We start from the raw sequence: 26,254 nt of genomic DNA on the forward strand, positions 1-26,254 counted from the left end.
TATATGTCTTATGGTTTTGGGGCTGATATCGAGGTCTTTAATCCATTTGGATTTTACCTTCGTACATGATGTTAGCTGGGGGTCTAAGTTCAATTTTTTGCAAGTGGCTATCCAATTGTGCCAACACCACTTGTTGAAGAGGCTTTCTCTGCTCCATTTAGGATTTCCTGCTCCTTGATCAAAAATTAGGTGATTGTATGTCTGGGGAACATTTTCTGAATATTCAAGCCTATTCCACTGATCTGAGGGCCTGTCCTTATTCCAATACCATGCTGTTTTGATAACTATTGCTTTGTAGTACAGTTTAAAGTTGGGGAAAGTAATTCCTCCCATATTCTTTTCCCCAATGATTGCTTTAGCTATTCGAGGGTGTTTATTGTTCCAAATGAATTTCAAAAGTGCCTGATCCACTTCTTTGAAGAATGTCATGGGTATCTTTAGAGGGATAGCATTAAATCTGTATAATGCCTTGGGGAGTATTGACATTTTGATGATGTTAATCCTGCCAATCCATGAGCAGGGTATGTGTTTCCATTTCCATGTGTCCTCTCTTATTTCTTGGAGCAGAGTTTTATAGTTTTCTTTGTATAGGTCCTTCACGTTTTTAGTCAAGTTGATTCCAAGATATTTGAGTTTGTGTGGCACTATTGTGAATGGGGTTGTTTTCTTAATGTCCATTTCATCCTTATTACTATTGGTGTATAGAAAGGCCATTGATTTTTGTGTGTTAATTTTGTAGCCTGCCACCTTGCTATATGAGTCTATTGTTTCTAGAAGCTTTTTGGTAGAGTCTTTAGGGTTTTCTAAGTAGAGTATCATGTCATCTGCAAACAGTGAGAGCATGACTTCTTCCTTTTCTATCTGGATTCCCTTGATATCTTTTTCTTGCCTAATCGCTATAGCAAGTACTTCCAGTGCTATGTTGAATAGGAGTGGTAAGAGAGGACAGCCTTGTCTTGTGCCAGAATTTAGAGGGAAGGCTTTTAGTTTTTCTCCATTGAGGATAATATCTGCCACTGGCTTGTGGTAGATGGCCTTAACTATATTGAGAAAGATTCCTTCCATTCCCATCTTGCTGAGAGTTTTGATCAAGAATGGGTGTTGGACCTTAACAAATGCTTTCTCTGCATCTATTGATATGATCATGTGTTTTTTATTTTTCTTGTTATTGATGTTGTGTATTATGTTGATAGATTTACAGATGTTAAACCATCCTTGCATTCCTGGGATGAAACCTACTTGATCGTAGTGGATGATCTTCTTAATGAGGCATTGAATCCTATTTGCCAGGATTTTGTTGAGGATCTTTGCATCTGCATTCATCAGCGATATTGGTCTGTAATTTTCTTTTTTTGTAGCATCTCTGTTTGGTTTAGGTATCAAGGTGATGTTGGCTTCATAAAAGCTATTTGGAAGTGTTTCCGTTTGTTCAATTTCATGAAAGAGTCTTGCCAGGATTGGTAGTAGTTCCTCTTAGAAAGTTTGAAAGAATTCATTAGTGAATCCATCTGGGCCTGGGCTTTTGTTTTGGGGCAGAAATTTGATTACCGTTTTAATCTCATCAATGGTGATGGGGGTGTTTAGATATGCTACATCCTCTTCCTTCAAGCGTAGAAGATTATAAGAGTCCAAGAATTCATCCATTTCTTCCAGGTTCTCATTTTTAGTGGCGTAGAGTTTCTCAAAGTAGTTTCCGATTACCCTTTGGATCTCTGTCATATCAGTAGTGATCTCTCCTTTTTCATTCCTAATACGAGTTATCAAGATTCTCTCTCTCTCTTTCTTTGTTAGGTTTGCCAGTGGTCTATCAATCTTGTTTATTTTTTCAAAGAACCAACTTCTGCTTTCGTTGATCTTTCGGATTGATTTTTGGGTTTCCACTTCGTTGATTTCTGCTCTCAGCTTTGTTATTTCCTTCTGTCTCCCTATTTTTGGGTCCTTTTGTTGAGCACTTTCTAGTTCTATTAGCTGTGTCATTAAGCTACTCAGGTAAGCTCCTTCTTCCTTCCTGATGTGTGCTTGCAAAGCTATAAATTTTTCTCTCAATACTGCTTTTGCTGTGTCCCATAAGTTCTGATAGTTTGTGTCTTTATTGTCATTTGTTTCCAGGGACCTTTTGATTTCCTTCTTGATTTCATCTCGGACCCACTGGTTATTGAGTATGAGGCTATTTAATTTCCAGGTGTTAAAGTTTTTCTTCTGAGTCCCTTTGGAATTCACAAATAATTTCAGAGCCTTGTGGTCAGCGAAGGTAGTCTGCAAAATTTCTATCCTCTTGATGTTATGGAGGTATGTTTTATGTGCTAGCATGTAGTCTATCCTGGAGAATGTCCCATGTACATTGGAGAAGAATGTGTATCCAGGTTTCTAGGGATGGAGTGTCCTATATATATCCACTAGGCCTCTTTCTTCCATTTCTCTCCTCAGGTCTAGTATATTCTTGTTGGGTTTCAGTCTGGTTGACCTATCCAGTGTTGACAAAGCCGTGTTAAGGTCCCCCACAATTATTGTGTTGTTATTGATATTATTTTTCAGATTTGTCAACAGTTGTATTAAATATTTTGCTGGCCCCTCATTCGGTGTATATATGTTTAGGAGAGTTATTTCTTTCTGCTCTACATACCCCTTGATTAATATAAAATGTCCATCTTTGTCCCTTACAACCTTCCTGAGTATAAAGTTTGCATTATCTGATATTAGTATGGCCACTCCAGCTTTTTTATGGGTGTTGTTTGCTTGGATAATTTTTTTCCAGCCTTTTATTTTGAGTCTATGTTTGTTCTGACTACTCAGGTGCATTTCTTGTAGGCAGCAGAAGGTTGGATTGAGTTTTTTGATCCATTTAGCCACTCTGTGTCTCTTGACTGGTGCATTTAGTCCATTGACGTTGAGAGAAAGAATTGTCCTGGGATTTAATGCCATCTTTATATCGAAATTTGGTGTGTCTTTTGGTTAGTCTTGTCTTAAATTAGGTCTTTCGGAGTTTTTTTTTTTAACTCCCCCTAAGTATGGAGTTTTTAATGGAGGCTTCTTCACACTATCATTCCATTTTCAACCCCCCTCTCTCAGCCCTAAAAAATAGGACTAAGGCCACAGATTCCTGCTTTCTAACCCTGGCCAGGTGATTTGGTACCTTTCTGCTGACCAGTCCCCAACTAGGACTCTGCTCTTAGTCTACTAAGAGTAGACTCTTAGTCTTCTTAGTAGGATAAATAAGACTTTTCACTCAAGAATGAGGGAAGTAGAAAGCCTGTCTCAAATACAGGCAGGGGTGGGTGTGGGGATGAGGAAGATTTGGGGCATTGGTGATGGGAATGCTGCACTGGTGAAAGGGGTGTTCTTTATATGACTGAAACCCAACAACAATTATGTCTGTATTCAAGGTGCTTAAATAAGGATATTAAAAAATTTAAAAAAAAAAGAACTTCCAAGGGATCTAGGAACCATGTCAGGGACTGGGTATACTTAAGAAGATAGAGGGATTTGAGGGGTTTTGTTCCAGAAACTAGGGACAAAGTTTGATTTATGTATATTGATCTCTTGATAAAAGAGGTTTATCTATTGTGATTTCCATTTTTATCCTTCAGTTATATGTGAGGGATTTAGTACCTTTGCATTATGTGTGAGGGAGAGAGCAGAGCTAGTGAGTGAGTGAGTGAGTGAGTGAGTGAGTGAAACAGAGACAGAGAGAAGGGAATAAGGTTGGGCTACAGCTGCCTGTGCTCAGGGATCATTTCTGGCACACCTCAGGGGAACCATTGGCAGTGCTGAGAACAAATCTGCCATGTGCAAGACTAGCACTCTACCCCTGTACTCTCTGGTTCAATATCTTTGCATTTTTGCTATACATTTTTGTCAATATTTTTTTACATGTAATTGATGTTGCTTTTTGAGCTACATCTGTCAGTGTTCAGGATTTATTCCTGGCTCTGCACTTGGGAACTACTACTGATGGAGCTCAGGGGACCATATGTGGTCCCAAAAATTGAATCCAAGTCAGCCATGTGCAAGACAGGTACCCTTACTGGTTGTACTATTGCTCTGGCCATGAGGTATTATTTTTAATTTTTATTTTGGGGCCACACCGGGTGGTGCTCAAAGATTACCCCTGGCTCTGCACTCAGAAATCACTTTTGTCAGGCTCAGGGGACCATATGGAATACCAGGGATGGGACCCCATTGGCCACATGCAAGTCAAATGCCATATCTGCTGTGTTATCACTCTAGCCCCAGGCACTGAGGTATTATTGTTTAAATCAAAGCATGTTTGACCTATAAAACAATATTGGATTTCAGGTATCCATGTATCAACATGTATAGGTCTTACAGAATAATAATACCAGTCAGTCTAGTTACCATAAGTCACCATCAAGTGCAACTTACAAATTTACATTTGTTATTGATTATCATCACTATGACTTACAGCTGTGACTAACAACTGGTAATTTGTAGCTCAGGACTTTCCCTCTTTTTTCTCACTCCTAACCCCCTTTATGGCAACCATCAGTCTGTTGTCTTCCTTTTCTCTGTGGGTTGTTTTATGCTTTTTTAAGGGTCTACCTATAAGTAAAATCATACGATACTTGTCTTTGATTTAACAATATCTTATAATTTCATCTGTGTTGTTGTAAATAGGAAGACTTTATTCTGTGTGTATATGTGTGTTTAGGGAGGTTGAGTCACTCCTTGCAGTGCTCAAGGCTTTCTCCTGGTTCTGTGCTCATGAGTTACCCCTGGCAGTACTCAAGACACCATATGTTGTGCCAGGGATTTCAACCAGATTTGCATCCAAAGCATTATGCAGGAGAAGGGCCTTCCCTTTCCTACTATCTGTTTGGCCCCCTCATTCTATTTTTATGCTCAAGTAGTACTCCTTTGTGTATTTATGCCGTAACTTGTTTGTGCATTCATCCCTTGATGGGCACTCAGGTTGTTTCCATATATTGGCTAATGTGGCTAATGCTACAGTGAGCATAGGGTGCTTACGTCTTTTTTGAATTGGTATTTTCTTTCTTGGATAAATCCCAGAAGTGAAATTGCTGGATCATATGGTAGTCTATTTTTAACTTTTTGAGGAACCTTCATACTGATTTCTTTTGTGGTTGCACTAATTTACATTTCCACCAGCAGTGCACAGGGTTCTCTTTTCCTTCTGTCCTCACTAGTGTCTGATATTTTTAAATAATGTTTTTGTTTTTTAATAGCTGTTTTAACAGGTACAAATTGACATTGCACTGTAGTTTTTGCTTTTTGTTTCCGTCATGACTTTTTAGTGTTATTTTTCTGTGCCTGTTGACCATCTGTATGCCTCCTTTTGGGGTGGGATCTCCCAAGCTGTGATCAGTAGTCTCAGATGCCCTGATCTTTTCTTGGCCAACCAGGCTGTCTGCTCATTGTAAGGGTCTGAGGGTGTGATGCTGTGAGCCCTGAGATTGGAGAGATTTTCTAACTACCCTAGCAATGTTGGGGGCCAGAGCCACTTTGACAGAGCTGGGGGCCTCTAGGACTGCATCGGGTGATGCTCAGGGTACCCTGTGGTACCTGGAATTGAACCAGTGGTGGGCACATGCCTGGCCTTCCTGCTGTATTTTGCCAGACTTTGTGTATCTTCTTTGGAAAATATGTGTTCAGTTCTATGACTGGTTTATATGCTTGTTTGGTATTTGGTTTTGGAACCACGTCTGGCTTTGTCCTCAGGGTACTATATGTGGAGCCAGGAATCAAACTGGGGTTGCAGTTATAATCTCATGCATGGATTTAAACTTTGAGCTTTCTCTTCAACCCTCTGGGCTGTGGAATGTTTGATGCAAATATTATCTTATGCACTTGGATATGGGCATTCTCCTTTACATCTTTCTGACCTTTATGAAAAAGTAAGATTGCATACCATAACTATTCTTTTTTTTTTTTTTAGTTTTTCTTTTTTTCTTTTTTTTTTTCATAACTATTCTTAATTTTTGACTTTTTTTGTTTTTTGGGCCACACTCGGCAATGCTCAGGGGTTACTCCTAGCTGTCTGCTCAGAAATAGCTCCTGGCAGGCACGGGGGACCATATGGGACACTGGGATTCGAACCAACCACCTTTGGTTCTGGATTGGCTGCTTGCAAGGCAAACGCCGCTGTGCTATCTCTCTGGGCCCAATTTTTGACTTTTTGGGTTTTTTTAATTTTTACATCTTAATTTTTGATAAACAGCTCATTCTTAAAAAATATTTTATTTGGAGGGCCATAGAGATTGTACAGTGGGTAAGGTTCTTGCCTTACATGTAGTTAATCCAAAAAAAACATGTAGTTAATCCAGCTTCTATCCCTGCATCTCATTTGGTCCCTTGAGCCAAACAGGAGTAAGTCCTGAGCACAGAGCCAGGAGTATTGCTGAGCATTGCTGGGTGTAGCCTAGACATTCAAAGAAAAACTGGATTCTGTTTCTGCTTTTGGATTCTTCAAAAATAATATACATTCTTATCAAAAATGTAGAAAATATAGGAAGTATAAATAAAATAATCCCAAACTCTCAACTTGAGAGAGTTTGAGAATTTTCTTCCAGTCTCTATTTTTTTTAAATAAAATATTTAAGCATCATGATTACAAGCATGATTGTAGTTGGGTTTCAGTCAAAAACAGAACACCCCCTTCACCAGTGCAACATTTCTATCTTGTTTGTAAAACTGCATCACACATGACAGCATTTTAGCTTTTTACATTCTGCCTTTGTCACTTAACCTAATATCCTGAACTTTTTTTATAATTTATTTTGTGGGAGAATATCTTAAGATGCTGAGGGGTTACTCCTGGCTCTTTACTTAGGAACTACTCATAGTGCGGTTCTAGGGACCTATGGATGCCAGGAATCAAATCCCCATCTGCTGCATGCAAGGCAAACTCTCTACCTACAATACTATTATTCTGGCCCCAGTATTTTGTACATTTTTAATACATTATTTTTGAATATACAAAATATAAACTTTATGATCCATCAAATGACTATATTCTCTTATTTAGGTAGTATCCTATCTTGAGACCATTTTTCACTATTCCTTTTGATTTGTTACAGTACTTCAATCAGAACTGTTATATTTAAGGATATAAAGAAATTATAATCTTCATATCTTTATTCTGGGAATATAAAATAGTACAGTTGATCTGGAAAATAGTTTGGCATTTCTTCAAACAATTAAATATTGAATTATGACCTAGCAATTCCACTCCTGGGTATATACTTGGATTAGCCTTCCTTGAACTTCCATAGTAATATAATCACAGACCAAGTAACTTAAGCAAAAGAAATATTTTTTATCAGAGATTTTGGAGGTCAGAAGTCCAAGATTGGGCTGGAGAGATAGCATGGAGGTAAGGTGTTTGCCTTGCATGCAGAAGGTCAGTGGTTCAAATCCTGGCATCCCATATGGTCCCCTGAGCCTGCCAGGAGCTATTCCTGAGCATAGTGCCAGGAGTAACCCCTGAGAACTGCCGGGTGTGACCCCAAAACCAAAAAAAAAAAAAAAAAAAAAAAGAAGTCCAAGATCAGGGTTTCAGCATAGCTGATTTCTGGAGTAAGCCTTGGGCACCACCCCAAAACAAAAATAACAAAAATGAAGTCCTTCAAATACAAGGATTAGTGTCCATCTGTTCTTTTTTTTTTTCTTTTTTTCAGTAGTGGGGACTTGGGCCACATTTCACAGTGCTTGGGGGCTACTCCTGGTTTTGTGCTCAGGGGTTTGTTCCCAGTGCTGCTTGGGGGACTATATAGTGCTGGGATCAAGACAGGTGCTTTAACCCGTTGTCGTATCTGTCCCTAGTGTTCGATTCTTTATAGTTATTTTATGGATTTACATTGTTTTGCATTTAAGTATTGAATTTATTTGAAATTAAATTTGATAAATAATTTATGGGGAAAATGTCTAACCTTATGTTTCTACTAAATCGCCAGTTGTCTCAATTGTTCCTGGTCTGATACTAATTCCATCACTGATTTTGTAATGCTCTTTCATTTTCATTTAAGTTTTTCATTGATTTACTACTGGTTTATAATGAAATGCTGCTTTTATTAAATAGTAAATTCATATATATTATAGAGCAGAGGACCCCAAATTTATTTGTCCTACCACCCTCTTTTCAGGAAACAATTACTCAGTGCCCCCTGGAAATATACTTACTCTATATGAACAAACTAAAAGCACCCTCACAACTGCTACTGAGGGTCCTATAGCTTTACACCATTCCTAAACGTCCCAGGAGCAGTCACATTCATTTTGGGAAACACTGTTCTAGAATCTATTTCCAGGTACCTTCCATCCTATTCAACTGTGCCCCACCAATTTTTGTTTTTATTTTGGGTCACACCCTGCAGTGCTCAGGGCCTCTTTCTGGCTCTGCTCAGGGATCATTCATGGTGGGGCCATTGTGTGTAAGGCCTTAGCTCTGTACTAGCTCTCAGGCCCCTTAAGTATTGTAAATAAAATGTTTTTAATAACTGAAACTTAAGAAACATCACATTACTCTTAATTATTTTCCAACTTTAACCATTTTATTTTTCCTAAATGTAGTAGGCACACCTAGTAGATCTTTGTTTCCCTTTGGTAAAGGAAAGCTTACCTGGCAGTAAGCAGGTTCTTTTATTCCCTGAGTAGTTTAGTTTCCATATCTGTAAAATGGAAAAATATCTTCTTTTGTCCAACTTTCAGGATTATTATGACTATGGAAACATTTTGAAAAAATAAAAAAATAGAAAGTGCCACTTTTTACCATGGAGATAGGCAACTTTTGGGTGCAGAGAGATAATATAGCAGGTAAAGGGCTTGCCTTGCACATGGCTGATCTGGATTCAATTCCCTGCTTCCCATATGGTCCCTGAGCACTGCCAGGAGTAATTCCTGAGTGGAAAGCCAGGAGTAACCCTTGAGCACCAGGTGTGGCCCCCAAACAAAACAAAACAAAAGAGTAGTAAAATAGGCAACTTTGTTTTATTTATTTATTGGTCCACAATGAGCAATGATCAGGAATTACTGTCTCAGGAATCATTACTAGTGGTGCACCGGGAACCATGTGGGATGTCGGGAGATCAAATCTGAATTAGCTGTATGCAATACGAGTATCCTATCCTCTGTACTATCGCTCCAGCTCCAAAATAACCAACTTTGGATTGGATATCACATGAATGGATGACTGTGGATGATTGTGATTTCCTTTTATGGTTCATCTATTGTGTTCTTTCCCACAGAGCGCTTTGACCATCACTGCCCCTGGGTAGGCAATTGTGTTGGAAAGAGGAACTACCGCTACTTCTACCTCTTCATCCTTTCTCTCTCCCTCCTCACGATCTATGTCTTCGCCTTCAACATTGTCTATGTGGCCCTCAGTGAGTATTTCCCATGATGTCAGTTACTAGAATGAAGGTGATGTGGTCTTTCCTTGTGAGACTTAATAATTTTGAGGAAACTTTAGGACTACTTAGAAATGAGCACTACTTTCTGATCTTAAGCAGGCTTCCAGACTGCTGACAGTAGTCACTAAGTATATGGAGTATACTGGCCTAATCACTGGTTTTCTGCTGGGGAACAGAACCACAATTACTGGTATGCACTCAAAGGACTAAGCACTTTCAAGTTGATTCCAGAAGTTAGTACTGTATTGTAGCTATATGAATCTGTACTTTTTCTGCCTTAGAGAACCTGACCAGGGAGTTGAAAAAGCTATATTTGAAAGAAATACCTTTTAGAAGCTCATTTTCTACTTAGGGGATATGACATAAAATACCCATGTGCAGATAGGAAGCAAAGTTAAAGGAGCCATCTCATTTTGGGATCTTTTATAATGGTAGATTTGGTAATTTAGTTTGTAATAGTGTTTATGGTTTAGATGTACAAAGAATTGATTGGCCTCAGTCAGCATTTTCCTTGGAAGAGAGGAGTTCTTAGCTGATTTTTCTTTGTTAGTGGCCACATCCAGTAATAATTGGGGCTACTCATGAGTCTTTGTAAGACAGGTCCAAGACTAAGTCAGCTCAGGTGTCATTCTCGGTGTTGTTCAAAGGCTCTATGGTCTTTGGAATTGACCCTGGGCATCCTGCATACAAGATATGGGCTCAGCCTAGTGAGCTTTTTTTTTCTGTTTCCTCAGCTAAACTTTTTTTTAAAAGGAAGGGGCATGGATTTATGAGAGAGGCAGTCTCTTGGATATTTCTGATATTTCATTCATCTCTGAATGAATAATCTCTATGCTCATAGTTGGGGTCGAGGGAAGAGAAGAAGGTAGTCAGATGTTGACTTTTGCCTGACTGTAGTCTAATGAATGCCTGCCTGGTATCACTTCAGAGATAGGAAGGAACCCTTTAATCAGGAGAGGACGTTTGGAGGTGAAAGTCCCTTCATGAGAATTTGCCTCTTGTCAGTATATAACAAGGCATAATAAGGGTGGGAATTGAGTATACATGAGGATAAGTGTATGTTTGTTACTGAAGTCACTAATTTTTCTCTCTACTCCCATATTCACAGAATCCTTGAAAATTGGCTTCCTGGAGACATTGAAAGAAACTCCTGGAACATATCCTTCCTTGGCAGTATATCTCTGTGAAGTCCTCTTAGACTCCTTTCCAGCATGCTTTCTCTGCAACTCTCCCACCATCTCATCTTTCAGATGTCAGAATATGCCAGAGTCTGGAAAACAATGTGCGTTTAGTGGTAGCATTGAGAATGGAAGATGGCCAGGGCTCAAAGGGAGATCTTTTCCTAAGCCTCTTCTTTAGTGCTTCCTTTCTTATTGCTCCTCATCTAACCTCAATGTTGGCTTCTCTAATGGGCTGTATTTTGCCTGAGTATACCTTTTATGAATGCAATGGAGGTTTTTCCTTCATGTTATATTAAGACTTATTTTGTACTTCAGTTGCATTTATGAAAGGGAGATTTAGATGGGATTTCTAAATTATATCCGTTTCCCAACCACCACCATTTTTTTTCATGTATTATGTTCATTTATGATTTTCTTTCATTGGTGGTGATGGGAAACATTTAGTTTTTGGCCTCCTCCTGAATATCCTTTTCAAGTGTCTAATGATGAGTGAACAGTTAAATAGAATAGAGATAATAGAGAACTTCTCTTAAATAAACAGGAGTCCTTTACCCTTCAGAAGGCATATATTTAACGAGTTTAAATTAATCTGTTGTTACACATCAGTGCTGAGTCATTTCCGATAATGTTCTGAGTGGTGAAGATGGTGTGATTGATGCCATGAGTATTGGGTGAGGCATCGCATTCCCTGGTGTGACTTCTTCAACATTCTTTAACACTACTTCACTGTTCTAGAAGTACTCATTTGCTTCTTCACACTCTGGTCTGTAGTGGGACTGACTGGATTTCACACTTTCCTTGTGGCTCTCAACCAGACAACCAATGAAGATGTGAGTTAACTTTCTTTCTCTATATTATTTTCTTGATACCTGCTAGAAATCTGCATCTCTTAGGCCTGGGAAGTTGAGGCAAGCCAAAATTTCATATGGGAGATTGTCGAAACAGATGTGTGGAAGAGAAAGCGATTGCTTTGTTTAGATCTGAATGCCTCTAGGGAATTAGGAAGAAGGGGTTGGAATGCTTGGGTGAATAAAAAGTCTTCAGTTGATCCTTGGCCTTTAAAGGCTAGCTGAGACCTCTGGATTAGAACAGTAAGGAGCATTTGAACAGAGCGAATACTTGCATTTTATAAGTTATCAAAAAATCCATCCTTAATGTAGAGAATCAAAAGCTAGAGGAACAAATAAACGTAAGTCCCTGTAGCTTTATCTCCTAGACATCACTATTAGTAAATAAAATAATTTATAGTCTTCTAGACTTGTCTAGACTTGTTTACCTTTATGTGATTATGCATTTTAAACACAAGCAATATACATTATTCAGTTATTTGCTCTTTTTCACTCAATTGCAAACATTTTTTAATCCTGTGGTTATCTATACATTTCTTTTGTCTCTATTGTGGTAAAAATATATTATAAAATATACCATCAACCATTTTAAGTATACAATTTGGTATCGTTATGCACATTACATTGTTATGTTAACTAAGTGACATTTGTTAACAGTGATATTTGCATTACATTGTTGAGGAACCATCTATCACCATAATTATTTCATCTTCCCATGATGCACAGTGTTGATGTAAGCTGTAGCTTTCTTTTTCATTTTTTCTTCTTGGTTTTAGGGTCATACCTGGCAGTGCTCAGGATCATTCTTAGATTTGCACTAGGGAATAATTCCTGGTGGTGCTCAAGGGTCCATATAGGATGCTGGGGAGCAAATCTTGATCACATGCATGGCCACTTGCAAAGCAAGTGCCTTACTCATTGGACTAGCTCTCTGCTCCCAAATATAAACTGTGGCGTTTGTCTTGCAGATCAAGGGCTCCTGGACAGGAAAGAATCGTGTTCAGAATCCCTACAGCCATGGGAATATTGTGAAGAACTGCTGTGAAGTGCTCTGTGGTCCCTTGCCACCCAGGTACTTTAGGGTTTAGAAGGCCTAATACTTCTAGAGAAGAAGCTCAAATCCAATCTTATTGCCTGGTTTAATATATTCTTTTAAAATGTGGCTTCTTGATGTCAAATGGGAATTCCCAGTGATTATCCCTTGGTTCCATATCAATGGGGAACTGCCTATCCTGGGCTGGGATGATGCTTCTTCCTGTTTCATTTCTTCCCTGTTTAAGATGTTCCCTGGTTTTTTGGAAGAAAAAGTGAATGGAAAATAGTTCTATAATAAAGCAAGATTGTCGAAGGACAGGTTTAGCTGTCCTGACAGAGTTGGGTGAGTAGGTAGAAAGCTGAATGTGAAATGCCTTTATTTCATTTTTGGTAGGGAGTTTCACTCCCACAAGTTCTTAGGGTACCCGTGGTTCTGAGGATCAAGCCAACATCAGCTGTATACAAGGCAAAAGCCTTAACCCCCATGATTATCTCTCTGGCCTTTGAAATGCATTATTTTGGGGGGCCACACTCAGCTGTGCTTACTCCTGGCTCTGCACTCAAGCAAGGATCATTCCTAGGGGGGCTTGGGGTACCATGTGGGATACTGGGGATCGGACCCAGGTTGGCTGTGTATAAGGCCAACACCATACCCACTGTAGGGTGGATTTTTCTGGCCCCATAAAATACATTATTACGGCTGGAGAGATAGCAGTTCGAATCCTGGCGTCCCATATGGTCCCCTGTGCCTGCCAGGAGCAATTTCTGAGCATGGAGCCAGGAATAACCCCTGAGCACTGCCGGGTGTGACCCAAAAACCACAAAAAAATACATTATTACTTGTCCTGTTTCTTTCAGTGTGCTGGACCGAAGGGGTATTTTGCCACTGGAGGAAAGTGGAAGTCGACCTCCTAGTACTCAAGAGACCAGTAGCAGCCTCTTGCCACAGAGCCCAGTAAGTGATCATGACTTGAAGTCTTTAGAATTTAGGGTGGACTCAGTGATAGAAGGTCACAACTAAATTTCTGCCTTGGCAGTATAACTGGGCATTTTTGTATCCAATCACTCCAACTTTTATGTCGCTGTTGACATTGCCTTCAGATTTTAATGCCCTTGTTGGAGAAAAAGATCATTTCCTCAACATCCTGTATTAGTCATTATACTAGGTGCTAGGGATATCTCCATAAACAATGGAAACGATGTCTCTTCTCTCAAGGGCCTTGTCTAGTGGAGACAAGAGACATGAACAAGCTGATGTTATGAAAAATGCTTGAAGAGGAAAGCGAAGTACCTTAGGAGTCAGGTAGTGGGTTGGAGTTAGTGGTGTGGTTACCTTAGTAGAAGTGGACTTCCGGGGCTGGAGAGATAGCATGGAGGTAAGGCATTTGCCTTTCATGCAGAAGGATGGTTCGAATCCTGGCATCCCATATGGTTCCCCGTGCCTGCCAGGGGTGATTTCTGAGCGTAGAGCCAGAAGTAACCCCTGTGCGCAACCCAACCCCCCCCCAAAAAAAAGAAGTGGACTTCCTCACTAGAGAATGCAGATAAAATGTGGTTGCTTTACTAAGTACCTTTTTCAAGGTATGCTTGATACAAAGTATGATCTTGAAAAGTTGTTATTTGAACTTTCTTGTCTTTGACAATAGCTTTATTGAACTAGTTACACATCATAAAATACCTGTTTAAAATGTATGATTCACCAATTTAAAGTAGATTCATAAAGTTGTGCAATTATAACAGCTATAAATTCAATAGTACTTTATTACTTTCTCCCCAAACTATACCTATTAACAGTCTCTTTTCCATTAATTATCTCACCCATCCCTAGGCAACTCTAAATTTACAATTTTTACTATAGATTTGCTCTTTTGTGCATTTGTATAAATGGAATGGTGTAATAAGTCAACTTTTGTTATTGACTTCTTTTACTTAGCATAATATGTTTAAGGTTTATGCATATTTTGGCATGCAAGCAGTATTCTCCTTTATATGCTTGAATAATATTCTATAATTGAGAGACCATATTTTATTTTATATCAATAATAGTTATTTTGAATGAGTTTCATTTTTTGGTTACTACACATAATGCTGATATGAACATTTATGTGCAAGGTTGGTTTTGTTTTGTTTGTTGTGGGGGCCATACTTAGCAGTACTCCAGACATGTTCCTGTGCTTAGGGAAGCATTTGTGGTGCTTAAATCAAATTAGGGTTGGGTTGGTTGCATGCAAGGCAAATGCCTTGCCTCTCATACTGTGTCTTGTGCATACCTGAATGATTTTGAGCAGACATACATGTTTAGATTTCTCTTTATATACACCTGGTACTAAGAGTCTCTGTCATTTGATAACTTTAACTTTTTTCCTCTTTTATTTTGGTGCTGGAGATTAAACCTCACACATGTGATCTGTGTGTTTATTTTAACCTTTTGAGGAACTATTGGACTGGTTTCCAAAGTGGTTGTAGCCTTTTGTATCCATAGCGTACAAGGGTGCCAATTTAGCCACATGCTGAGAAACATTGATTATTGTCTGATATTTTGATCCTAACCTTTATAGTGAGTATGAAGTGGTATTTTGCTAGGGGTTTTGATTTGCATTTTCCTGATGACTATTGATTTTGAGCATCTTTTCATGAGCTTTCCAGTAATTAGAGACTCTGGAGACTGTCTATTCAGATCCTTTGTCTACTTTTAAATTGGATTGTTTTTTTTTATTTTTGAATGATGAGTTTTTCATATATTATGTAAAAAAAGATCACTTATGATTCTGCAGATATTTTCTCCGTGAGTTGTCTTTTCACATTATTTTCTCAATGCTTTTTGGAAGCACAAAAAGTTTCAATTTGAATTACATCAGTTGATTTTTTTTTCCCTTTCCCGTCAGATCTTAAAAATTGCTTAAAAGTTGTAAATATTTATTCTTTTTTAAAGTACTTGGTATTAAATGTATGTATCAAGCACATGCAAAATATGTAGCTAACAGTGGGCCACTTTCCCAATGATCTGATTAAGTTTGGGTTAATTTTATATATGTTATGAGGTAAGGAGCTCAAATTCTTTCTTTTGCATGCGCATATCCGGTTAACTTAGTACCAAATATTTAAAAGACTATTTTATCTCCATTGAATTGTCTTAGATTTCATGTCAAATATGAGAGTTTGTGTATGGATTCTTAGTCCTATACTATTGATTAATATCTCTTTTTATGCAGTACCACACTGTCTGGGTTACTGGAATGATGTAATCTTTGAAATTAGGACGTGTGAACCTTCTAACTTTATTATATATTAAATTGGTTTTGGCTATTCTGGGTCACTTGAATTTCCATATAATCTTAGTATCAGTTTTTCAATTTCTGGGCAAAAGATAGTATAGGAATTAAGGTGTTTAAACGCCCTGCTTGAATCCCTGGCACCACATCTGGAGTAAGTCCTATACTACTGCACCAAGTCACATTACAAGGTGTGACTCCAGAAGAAACAAACAAACACTAAAACAGGTCGTCAATTTCTGCAAAGAAGTCAGCTAGAATTTTGATGAGGATTGCTTGGACTTTCTAGATCAGTTTGGAGAGCAGTGCCATTCTAACAAGATTCTCTTTTGAGCCACTAACATAATCTGTCTTATAGGCTCACATCTTATTAATGTTGTTCAGCAGCTTTGGTAGTTTTCAGAGTGCAAAGTTTTATATTCTTTTGTTGTATTTATTTATAAATATTATTTTTTTGTTTGTTTTGTTTTTGTTTTTGGGCCACACCCGGCGGTGCTCAGGGGTTACTCCTGGCTGTCTGCTCAGAAATAGCTCCTGGCAGGCACGGGGGACCATATGGGACACCGGGATTCGAACCAACCACCTTAGGTCCTGGATCGGCTGCTTGCAAGGCAAATGCCACTGTGCTATCTCTCCGGGCCCATAAGTATTATTTTTGATGCTACAAATGAATCTTTTAAAAAATGTCATTTTTGGTTTATTTGTTGGGAATCATACACATACAGATGATGTTTACATTTGGTATTGTATCCTGATACCTTGCTTATTAGTTCTAATATATTTATTTATTTTTGGTTTGAGGGCCGCATCTGGTGGTGTTCAGGGGTTACTCTTGGCTCTTCACTCAGAAATTGCTCCTGGCAGGCTCAGGGGACCATATGGGGTGCCAGGGATTGAACTTGGGTCTGTCCTAGGGTTGGCCACGTGCAAGGCAAATGTCCTACTACTGTGCTATCTTTCTGGCTCCATTCTAACAGATATTTTAGAGGAGTCTTTGGGCAACACTGTGCTTTGCTAGGGCTTAAATCTGGTTTTTCCCTCAGGGATCACTCTTGGTGGATCTGATGTGTTGCTGGGATCTGAACCTCAGTTGGCTGCATGCATGGCAATCACCTTACCCTCTGTTCTGTTTCTTAGCCCTCCTCCCTAGTAGATTTTTTTAGGTGTCATGCCCTGTTGTGCTAAGGAGTAGAGCTGCTCCTAGCTTTGCTCTGGGTTCACTAACTTTCACCTTGTGGTGTTTGGGGGTTTATGAAATGATAGGAATTGAGCTCAAAATCTTGCCCAGGTGAGGCATTTGCTCTACCAGTTGAGCCATATTTCTGGCCCCTTTAATAGATAATTTTGGCCGTACCTGGCAGTGCTCAGGGCTTACTCTTGGTCCTGTGGTCAGGGATTACTCCTGGCAGTACTTGAGGGACCATATGTGATGCCAAGTTTCCAAGTGAGATTGGCTGTGTGCCAGGTAAGCACCTTAGCTACTGTATATATCTTTGTCTCTCTAATAGATTTTTCTTAGTTTTGAATGATATCTCTGGGCCAGAATCCTACTTTAAATGAATATCTCTTGTAAGGTAGACAATTGTTAATGTTCTTTACTTGGTCTTACCTAAAATTTGAGCATTCTTTTATGAAGTGTAGCAAAGCCATGTTTATGTATCACTATAGTAATTTTGAATATGACTTTCCTGGTGTGTCTGGTCTTTAAATCCTGTCCATCTAGGTTAGTGATTCTTAGTAAAATGTGGAGAAGAGAACAAAGTAGAATCATTTAGGGGCCATTTTCAGAGCACACATATCATCTAAAGATTTTGCCACGGGGCTGGGCGGTGGCGCTGGAGGTAAGGTGCCTGCCTTGCCTGCGCTAGCCTAGGACGGACCGCGGTTCGATCCCCCGGCGTCCCATATGGTCCCCCAAGAAGCCAGGAGCAACTTCTGAGCGCATAGCCAGGAGTAACCCCTGAGCGTCACAGGGTGTGGCCCAAAAACCAAAAAAAAAAAAAAAAGATGTTGCCACTCCACTGACTTTGGTTTAGAATCACTACTCTGGTGTTCTATATACTAAGACAAAAATAAGAGTGAAAAATCATAGGGACAAGCTTTGCTAGATAAGTACCTCACAATGGTGGTTTTCACCATGTTGACACTTGCAGACCAGCACTGGTCTGTACAAAGACCAGTGCTTGAAAAACATATCAGGTAAGCAGCAATAACTGTGGACTGTCCGAAAAAATTTTATAGACAGGTCCAATCCAAGAACCAGTGGCTAAAAGACATACTGTTGTCATCTGATCACATTCAGATGAACAAATCAGCTGTTCATATTCCACTGTGAAAGAGGGGGATCTGTGTGATTTCTTGTGGTCACTTTTATTCTTTTCATGACTAATCATTGAAATATCTGTCCACAAAGGATGAGTAAGTCCAACAAACCTCATCTGCATTCAACTAAGAAGTTGATGATAGTCTAGTCCTGGTTTGGAGTTTGGTGACAGTGACTGTATCGCTGAGGTCTCAGTGTGATTGGTGGGTTCAGCAGAAGAGTCCACTGTGTGTAGATTGCCTCCAGGTGAATTTTGAGGGAGGGATTTGTACTGAATTTGCTTTTTTCCTTCTTAGGCCCCACCAGAACATCTGGGCTCAAATGAGATGCCGGAGGACACCAGCACTCCGGAAGAAATGCCACCCCCAGAGCCTCCAGAGCCACCTCAGGAGGCAACGCAAACAGAGAAGTAGCCTATGGAAGAGACTTTTGTGTTTGATTGGGGCTGTGAAAGATTTAAGGGGAGAAGATAAATCTGAGACAGAGAGCAAGTAAGCTGTCCCTTGTACTGGTGTTCTTTTTTTTATTATAATTATTATTATCTAATTGTGTACTGGCATTTTCTTGCTGCAGAGCTTTTTTTTTTAAATTGCTGGACTCAAGGCAGTCACAGAAAATGTCAGTTTCCCATGGTAACTGGACAAATGGGTCTCTGAGGCCCTGGCACTGATTTTACATAGCCTCAGTCATGGAGTCTCCTTGAATTCCCCTCTCATTCCTCCAGATCCTAGCTCTCCTGCTTGGGATTTCACCCAATTCTGGGATTCAAGGTTCTTGAAACTGGCTCAATTCCTCTTCCAACTGCTGCATGTCAATGGTTCAGAGGCAGACATAGAGAACTCTGGACAGAGAATCCTCACTGAATTCTTGGGGTCTTCAGAATTGAAGAGGATGGAGAGCGGGGTTGGAGGATTTTCCTGGCTACAAAGTGCCAACATTGCCAACATATCCTTCAAAGTACGGGGCAGGTAACTGTTGTATTTATTCATGTAGCTTCTCCTTTGTCCCGTTCCGCTCTCTAATACCCAAGACCTACATTTTTCCAGTTAGATATATGTAAGTAGTAGTTGTAGTAGAGATAACAATTTACATTTCTCTTAGACTACCTGGAAACTTTTTAATACCTGTGCCATTCTCAATATGAATGAGATGCCAACGGCATAGATATGCTCTGTCTCGTCTCTTTTTTCATTAGCCTTTTAATTTTTTTCCTTTTGACTCTTGCTCCATCAGGAGCAGAAATGGCAGTAATAAAGTCTGCACTTTGGTGGTTCCTTTTCCTCAGAGGAAGACTGAGTGCTCACTTAAACACTATTCCCTCAGACTCCCTGTGTGAGGCCTAGAGAGGCCCTGAATGCACAAATGGGGAAACCAAGGCACAGAGAGGCTCTCCTCTCCTCTCCTCTCCCCCTGTGTCCCCTCAAAAAAAAAAAGAAATGAAAGTGGATAACCAATATTCCATTAGGCCTTGGCTAAGTGAGGAGGGAAAGCCCTCCCGGGTAACCCACTTCAAGGCCTTGGCCCAGCTTGGGCTTGGTAACCACACTGGGGCTTACACCAAGCTCCACTCTTCCAGCACTTCCACCGGCAGAGTCCTAGAGTCGCTTCATCCTGGGGGTGAACTGTGGCCCTCAGTCAGCTCTGCTCAGGACCTGCTCTATTTCAGGGAAGAAGATTTATGTATTATATGTGGCTATATTTCCTAGAGCACCTGTGTTTTTCTCTTTCTAAGCCAGGGTCCTGTCTGGATGACTTATGGGGAGGGGGGAAATGTAAACCAGAACTTTTAATCTATTTGAAGGTGATTAAACTGTGTCTAATGCAAACCGACTGCCTCCTCTTTGTCCCATTCATTTCACAAAACAACGCGTGTGAGTGTCTTGAGTGTCTTGGTGTGGCTGTAAGAGGTGGAAAGGTGTGACTTGTTACTATGGATGCTTACATTTTTCTGGGGGGTGGACACTCAAAGGGGCCCCCCTAAGAGATATCTCCCAAACTCCCCACTGAAGTTCCTTGTATTGTGGATCATTAAAAAAGGTCTCTTAAGGCATTTACACATTTACACAGATTGGGAGGATTTGGAAATCTAATTTCTTTTTTTTGTTTTTGTTTTTGTTTTTGGGCCACACCCGGTAATGCACAGGGGTTACTCCTGGCTATGTGCTCAGAAGTTGCTCCTGGCTTGGGGGACCATATGGGACACCGGGGGATCGAACCGCGGTCCGTCCAAGGCTAGCGCAGGCAAGGCAGGCACCTTACCTTTAGCACCACCGCCCAGCCCCAAAATCTAATTTCTTTTTTTTTTTTTTTTTGGTTTTTGGGCCACACCCGGTAACGCTCAGGGGTTACTCCTGGCTATGTGCTCAGAAGTTGCTCCTGGCTTGGGGGACCATATGAGACACCGGGGGATCGAACCGCGGTCCGCCCAAGGCTAGCGCAGGCAAGGCAGGCACCTTACCTTTAGCGCCACCGCCTGGCCCCTGAAATCTAATTTCTTAAGACAACTTTTCTTATGATCTTATTTTTATGAGAATATATGCTGCTAATTGCAAATGTATTTTTGTAAGTTTTTGGTTTGGGGGACACACCCAGTGATGCTCAGGGATTATTTCTGGCTCTTCACCCGGGTTCACTCCTGGCAGTGCTTGGGGATCCTGGGAAATGCCAGGGATTGACCTCGAGTCAGCTGCATGCAAGGCAAGTGCTCTACCTGCTATACTATCACTCCAGCCCCATACGTATTGGAGACTTATCTTATTCTGTTAGCGATTTTTTTTATAACTGGTGGGAGATATTTCTTTTTAATTTACTTATTTCTTATTTTTTAACTTTTGGTTCTTGAGCCATACCTGGCAGTTCTTGGGGCTTAATCCAGGCAGTACTCAGGGGACCACACACAGTGCCAGGACTTGATAAGCCCTGTCCTATCTCTCTGGCCCAGATATTTCATTTTAGATGACCTATAATTGAGAGTCCTTTCCAATGTCTTATCTCAGTCTTCCCAGTCAACCAGAATTTATTTTTAAATAAGTTTTTTTTTTTATTTTAAACACCGTGGCTTATAGATTTATAATACAGTATTTCTGGTATTCAATGTCCCAATACCAAATCCCATCACCAGTGTAAGATTACTTCCACCACTGTCCCAAGTTTCCCAACCTTTCCCAAGTCAGAATTAATGGAGTTTGTCTGATCGCCCATTTTTTCCTATGTTGTCCTATTTTATTTTATTTTAATTTTTTTTTGGTTTTTGGGCCACACCCGGCATTGCTCAGGGGTTACTCCTGGCTGTCTGCTCAGAAATAGCTCCTGGCAGGCACGGGGGACCATATGGGACACCGGGATTCGAACCAACCACCTTTGGTCCTGGATCGGTTGCTTGCAAGGCAAACGCTGCTGTGCTATCTCTCTGGGTCAGTCCTATTTTATTTGTAATAGAACTTGAAGTTGAGCAAGAGAGGACAGAGACTGAGAGCCTCAGATTATTCTATCTACCTATACTTTTCCACCTGTTTTTTTCCTGATTGTCAGGTTTATCCTTGTAATTTGATTAAGGCTAAACTTTGAGAGTTTGAAATTTACTTGTTAAGTGGCCAGAGAAACAGTACATATAGTGTTAAGGCACTTGCCCTGAATGCAACTGATCTTAGTTTGATACCTGGTACTACACAGTTCTCCTCAACACAAACAGATGTTATCTCTAAGCACAGATCCAGAAGTAAGCCCTGAGCCCTGTTGAGTGTCCCCAAAAAAACGAAACAAAAAAAGAGAAATAATTTTATTTCTGATGTAAAGTATTATATGAATGTCTTATGTATCGCTAGAAACAATTCATATTTTTTTCTTTTCTGTATTTCTTGCCCTCTTGCTTTTCTGTAGTCAATATTCTCTAATTTAAGATCTTGACCTGAGGGGACCTGAGATATATAGTATAGTAGGTAGGTTCTTACCTTTATATGGTTCAATCCCTGGCATCCCATATGGTCTCTCAGTACCACCAAGAGAAGAGTGATTCTTGAGCGTAGAGCCAGAAGTAAGCCCTGAGCATTTATGGGTGTGGCCCCCAAACCAAAACAAACAAACAAACAAACAAAAAAAGATTTTGACCTGAGATCTGTCCCATTCCCTACCATGTACCAGGTCTGAGTTCTGATCCGAGACAAGAATTGACTTTTCCTTAAGGAATGGGCCTCAAATTGTTTCCTCTTTTCAAAGGCTGGCATTGTTTTTTTCACTGGTCTTCATTCTCATTTCTCACATACCTGTGTATTTCCTAGGCCAGGGTGTTTGGTATGCATCCAAAACCTCCGAGGATTAGTAGAGTTTGGTTGCTTGGTGTTATTTCACATCCATTTGGTTCTAGGACCCTTCTTGTAATAGTGAGTATTAGCATCCAGTGGTAGACCAGATTATAATTTTTGGGGCCACATCCAGTAGTGCTCAGAGAGTACTTCAGATTGTGTGCTCAGGAGTCACTCCTGGTGGGGCTGAGGATTGAATGGCCCCTAGGATTGAATGCCCTTCTTTCTGCTGACCAATTTTCTTCACCTTGTTGGGAGGAAAAACTATTATTTCATTTTTTCCCACCCTATAGTATTTGTTTTAAATCGTATTTTTCAACTAAAATGTATATAATAAGTAAGTCTTTGCACTTTTATGTCAGCCTACCAGTGTGTGTTGGGTTTTTCCCTCCTTTCTCCCATATTTCTCAATAAAGAATTATTTTTGGTGAAGGCATTAGGAAGCCAATTAAGGCAATTTGAATGGCTCCAGAAATACAAGGATGTTGTTTCTTTAGGCTTCTAACACTCATTTCTTTACTTGTACTTAGCATAAAGGATTGGCCTGTTCCTTCACCTCTTGACTTCCTTTCCTTGAAGAGAGGCCAAGAGGGTCAGAGAAGGGGACCTGATCAGTGTCTAATACACTGTAACCACTTGGACTGGTTCAGTGGTAACCTAGTAACATAAACCCGTCCTTTCCATGGCATGGCATTGTTCTTTATTTCCACCTTAGTTCATTTTCTATTCCTGAAACTGAAGCCAGGCTATGAAAAAATACCGAGGAATCATAGAAAATAGTTTATAAAAAACAGTAATTTGTTCTTATGCCTCAATACGACCAAAAAAAAGAGCAATGTATTTAATTACTCAAAAAGCACTTTGTGTCAGGGGTCTGGAGAGAGCAAAGTATGTAAGACCTTGCTGGCCTGGTTCAATCACCCCACTGCATATGATTTCTTAAGCATATCCAGGAGTGATCCCAGAAGAGAAGAGCCAGAAGGAAGCCCTAAGTGCCACTGGGCGTTGCCCCCAAACTAAACCAAATAAAATAAAGCAAAAGCACTTGTGTCAGGATTTTTGCTATTATTGTTGGGGGGCTACACCTGGCAATGCTCATAGGTTACTCCTGACTCTGAACTCAGGAATCACTCCTGGCTGGGCTCAGAGGACCATAAGGGATGCCAAGAAATAGAACCCAGATTGGCTTCATACAAAGCAAATGTCCTACCCACTGTACTATTTCTACAGTCCACTTATGTCAGTTTTTAGAATGGATTACAGGATCACTTTCTATTCATAGTCTATAAGTTTTAGAACTAGTATCAAAAGTTAAAATTCTGAATATCATCAGTTTTAAAGTCAGCAAGCCCAACATATTCGCAAGGAGTCATTATAGATTGCTTGGATTGATATAAAGAAAATGGGAACTAGAAATTTACATTTTTTTTATTTTTGAATGTCCTTAAGACATGAGTGTAGGTGGGAAAACTATAATTAGCTGTTCCTAATTGCTTTACTAATAAGACAAAAATAAGTTTTTGCAATTTTAATATATACACTGACATTTTCAGGAATGTGTCACAATATAAATTGAGGGATGGTGGTACTTTTTTTCCTTAGAGCGTTACAGAGTTGTGACCTTTGAAAATCACATATTCAACAGTAATGTCATTCATGGTATTTTGTTTTTGGTACCACACATGGCTGTGCTGAGGACTTACTTCTCAGAGATCTTTACTTAGAGGTCACTTCTGGTAGTGCTTGAGGGACCACGTGATTTGTTGGGGATTGAATCAGGATTGGCTGCATGCAAGGCAAGTACCTTGCTTCCTTCCTGTATTATTTCTCTGTACCCATTCATGGTTTCCAGTTGCTGACACAACAATCCTATATGACTCTTTCTTTAGAACAGATTACACTTAGTAAATCTACTTATAGGTGGAATCATTTGACTACTTGGATCATAATTTTTAGCATAGTCTTGCCCAGGAATTTAAATATTAAAATACACATCCATTTATTATAAATTAGTTTCCTTTTATGTTATGAGGTTTCTTTCCTTTTGGTTTAAGGGCCACACCTGGCTGTGCTCAGGATTTATTACTGACTCTGTGCTCAGGGGTCAACCCCTATTTTATTTCTCTAGCCCTTTATTTGTCTTTATATTGGTTGTGGCATGCTACATTGCTTTCTTGAAAATAGTGTGGGTGATTATTCCTTTCCTTTTTTTGTTTTTGTTTTGGGCCCACACCCACTGGTGCTCAGCAGTTACTCCTGGCTTTGCACTCAGAAATTGCTGTATTTTCCAGTGTATAAGACGACCGGGCGTATAAGACGACCCCCAAATTTTGCAGTTAAAACATAGGTTTAGGCCTATATTCGCTGTATCAGACAGAACGTTCCTGTGCTGCAACTGTATGTACCACAGTGAGCCAATCACAACAAGCAAGGGTTCAAAGGTTATACTGTAATAGACTTCCTCTCTGACTCTGGCCAATCTGAGCAGGCTTTTGACAGTGTAGATTCGGGTCCAGAACATTGTCTAATTTGCATGCATATAAAGCCTGCTTGGATTGGCTGAGTTAGAGAGGCGGTCCGAGCAGCCTTGCAGTAATTGGTCCCTTATCATAGGCACCTTTTCTGGCAATTCCCTGGTGGCGTCAGTTAATCTCCCCCACTACATGAACCAAACAACATCCCATCCTCGGACCCTAGCACTGAACCACCAACACGGTTAGCTGGATTTTGCCAAAAGTGGCCCCCAGATCTGAGTACTGTTTGGGAGCCCCCAAGAAAGAGATTTGGAAACTCTGCGGCCTGATTTTTTTTTTGTTTTAGTTAGTGGCATATTGAAACATTTTTTGGGACATACTTGGCGTATAAGATGACCCCCGATTTTCGGTTGACTTCTTTTTGTTTCAAAAGTCGTCTTATACACCGGAAAATACGGTACTCCTGGCAGGTTTGGGGAACATATAGGATGCCGGGTGTCAAACCCAGGTTGGCTGCACGCAAGGCATGCTGTGCTATTATCCCAATCCTGATTATCCCTTTCTGACATGAGTTTCATAGTTAGGGGTTTGGGGCTGACAGAATAGAAAACTAGTGGTGTAGATGAGTGGTTTTTAGATGTTTTTACATCTGAGGACTGCTACCTCTCAAGCACCAGTCAAGTGCTTCTGCTTATAACCTGTGTGGTTATCCCAAGCACCACACTGTGGACCAGGTTGTGGTTCACTCTATGGTATACTAGTGGGTTTTTGTTTGTTTTGTTTTGGGGCCCCAACTGGTGATGTTCAGGGGTTACTTCTGACTATGTGCTCAGAAATCGCTCCTGGCTTGGGGGACCATAGGGGATGCCGGAGATCAAATCCAGGTCCATCCTGGGTCAGCCACACGCAGGGCAAATGCCCTACCACTGTGCTATCACTCCGGCCCCCTCTTAAAACCAAATGTCTTGAAACCCGGGTGCATCACACTATGGGCAGCAATTACCCTGTTGGAGCTGAAACTGTTCTACAGCCATCCAATCTGAGATACCAGGCTCCTTCTCAGTGCCAACCTCCGAACCCCTTGGCCAGAAAGTGGACATATTTGACATCTGTCTAATCTCTAAACCCAAAACCGAGTGGACACTAGTTTTTCTGTGCAAATACATTCCTAATGTGGGCAAGTGGCCATGTAATTCCTATTATTTAGAGCCCCTAATTTTTTTTTGTGTTTTTGGGCCACACCCAGTGATGCTCAGGGGTTACTCCTGACTATGTGCTCAGAAATTGCTCCTGGCTTGGGGGACCACATGGGACGCCAGGGATTGAACCCAGGTCTGTCCTGGGTCAGCCACGTGCAAGGCAAGTCCCTATCACTGTACTACTGCTCAGGCCCTATACTACTAGTTTTTAACCTTTATGTGTCAGACTGTATCA

General features: G+C 40.3%; 2 protein-coding genes across 2 annotated transcripts in view; both read left to right on the forward strand.

Annotated features, from left to right (window-relative positions):
• Window positions 1-19,871, forward strand: part of ZDHHC9 (zinc finger DHHC-type palmitoyltransferase 9) — a 55,742-nt gene extending 35,871 nt beyond the window's left edge. The window contains exons 5-10 of the mRNA XM_049766682.1: window positions 9,222-9,359; window positions 10,495-10,541; window positions 11,293-11,397; window positions 12,384-12,487; window positions 13,309-13,405; window positions 18,342-19,871. Coding sequence (XP_049622639.1) covers window positions 9,222-9,359; window positions 10,495-10,541; window positions 11,293-11,397; window positions 12,384-12,487; window positions 13,309-13,405; window positions 18,342-18,458 — 608 coding nt within the window. The 3' untranslated portion in view covers window positions 18,459-19,871. The remainder of the gene's footprint in view (window positions 1-9,221; window positions 9,360-10,494; window positions 10,542-11,292; window positions 11,398-12,383; window positions 12,488-13,308; window positions 13,406-18,341) is intronic.
• Window positions 1-26,254, forward strand: part of APLN (apelin) — a 552,821-nt gene that overhangs the window by 297,592 nt on the left and 228,975 nt on the right. The gene's annotated exons all lie outside the window — the stretch shown is intronic.

The sequence above is a fragment of the Suncus etruscus genome, chromosome X, assembly GCF_024139225.1.
Source record: "Suncus etruscus isolate mSunEtr1 chromosome X, mSunEtr1.pri.cur, whole genome shotgun sequence".
NCBI lineage: Eukaryota > Metazoa > Chordata > Mammalia > Eulipotyphla > Soricidae > Suncus > Suncus etruscus.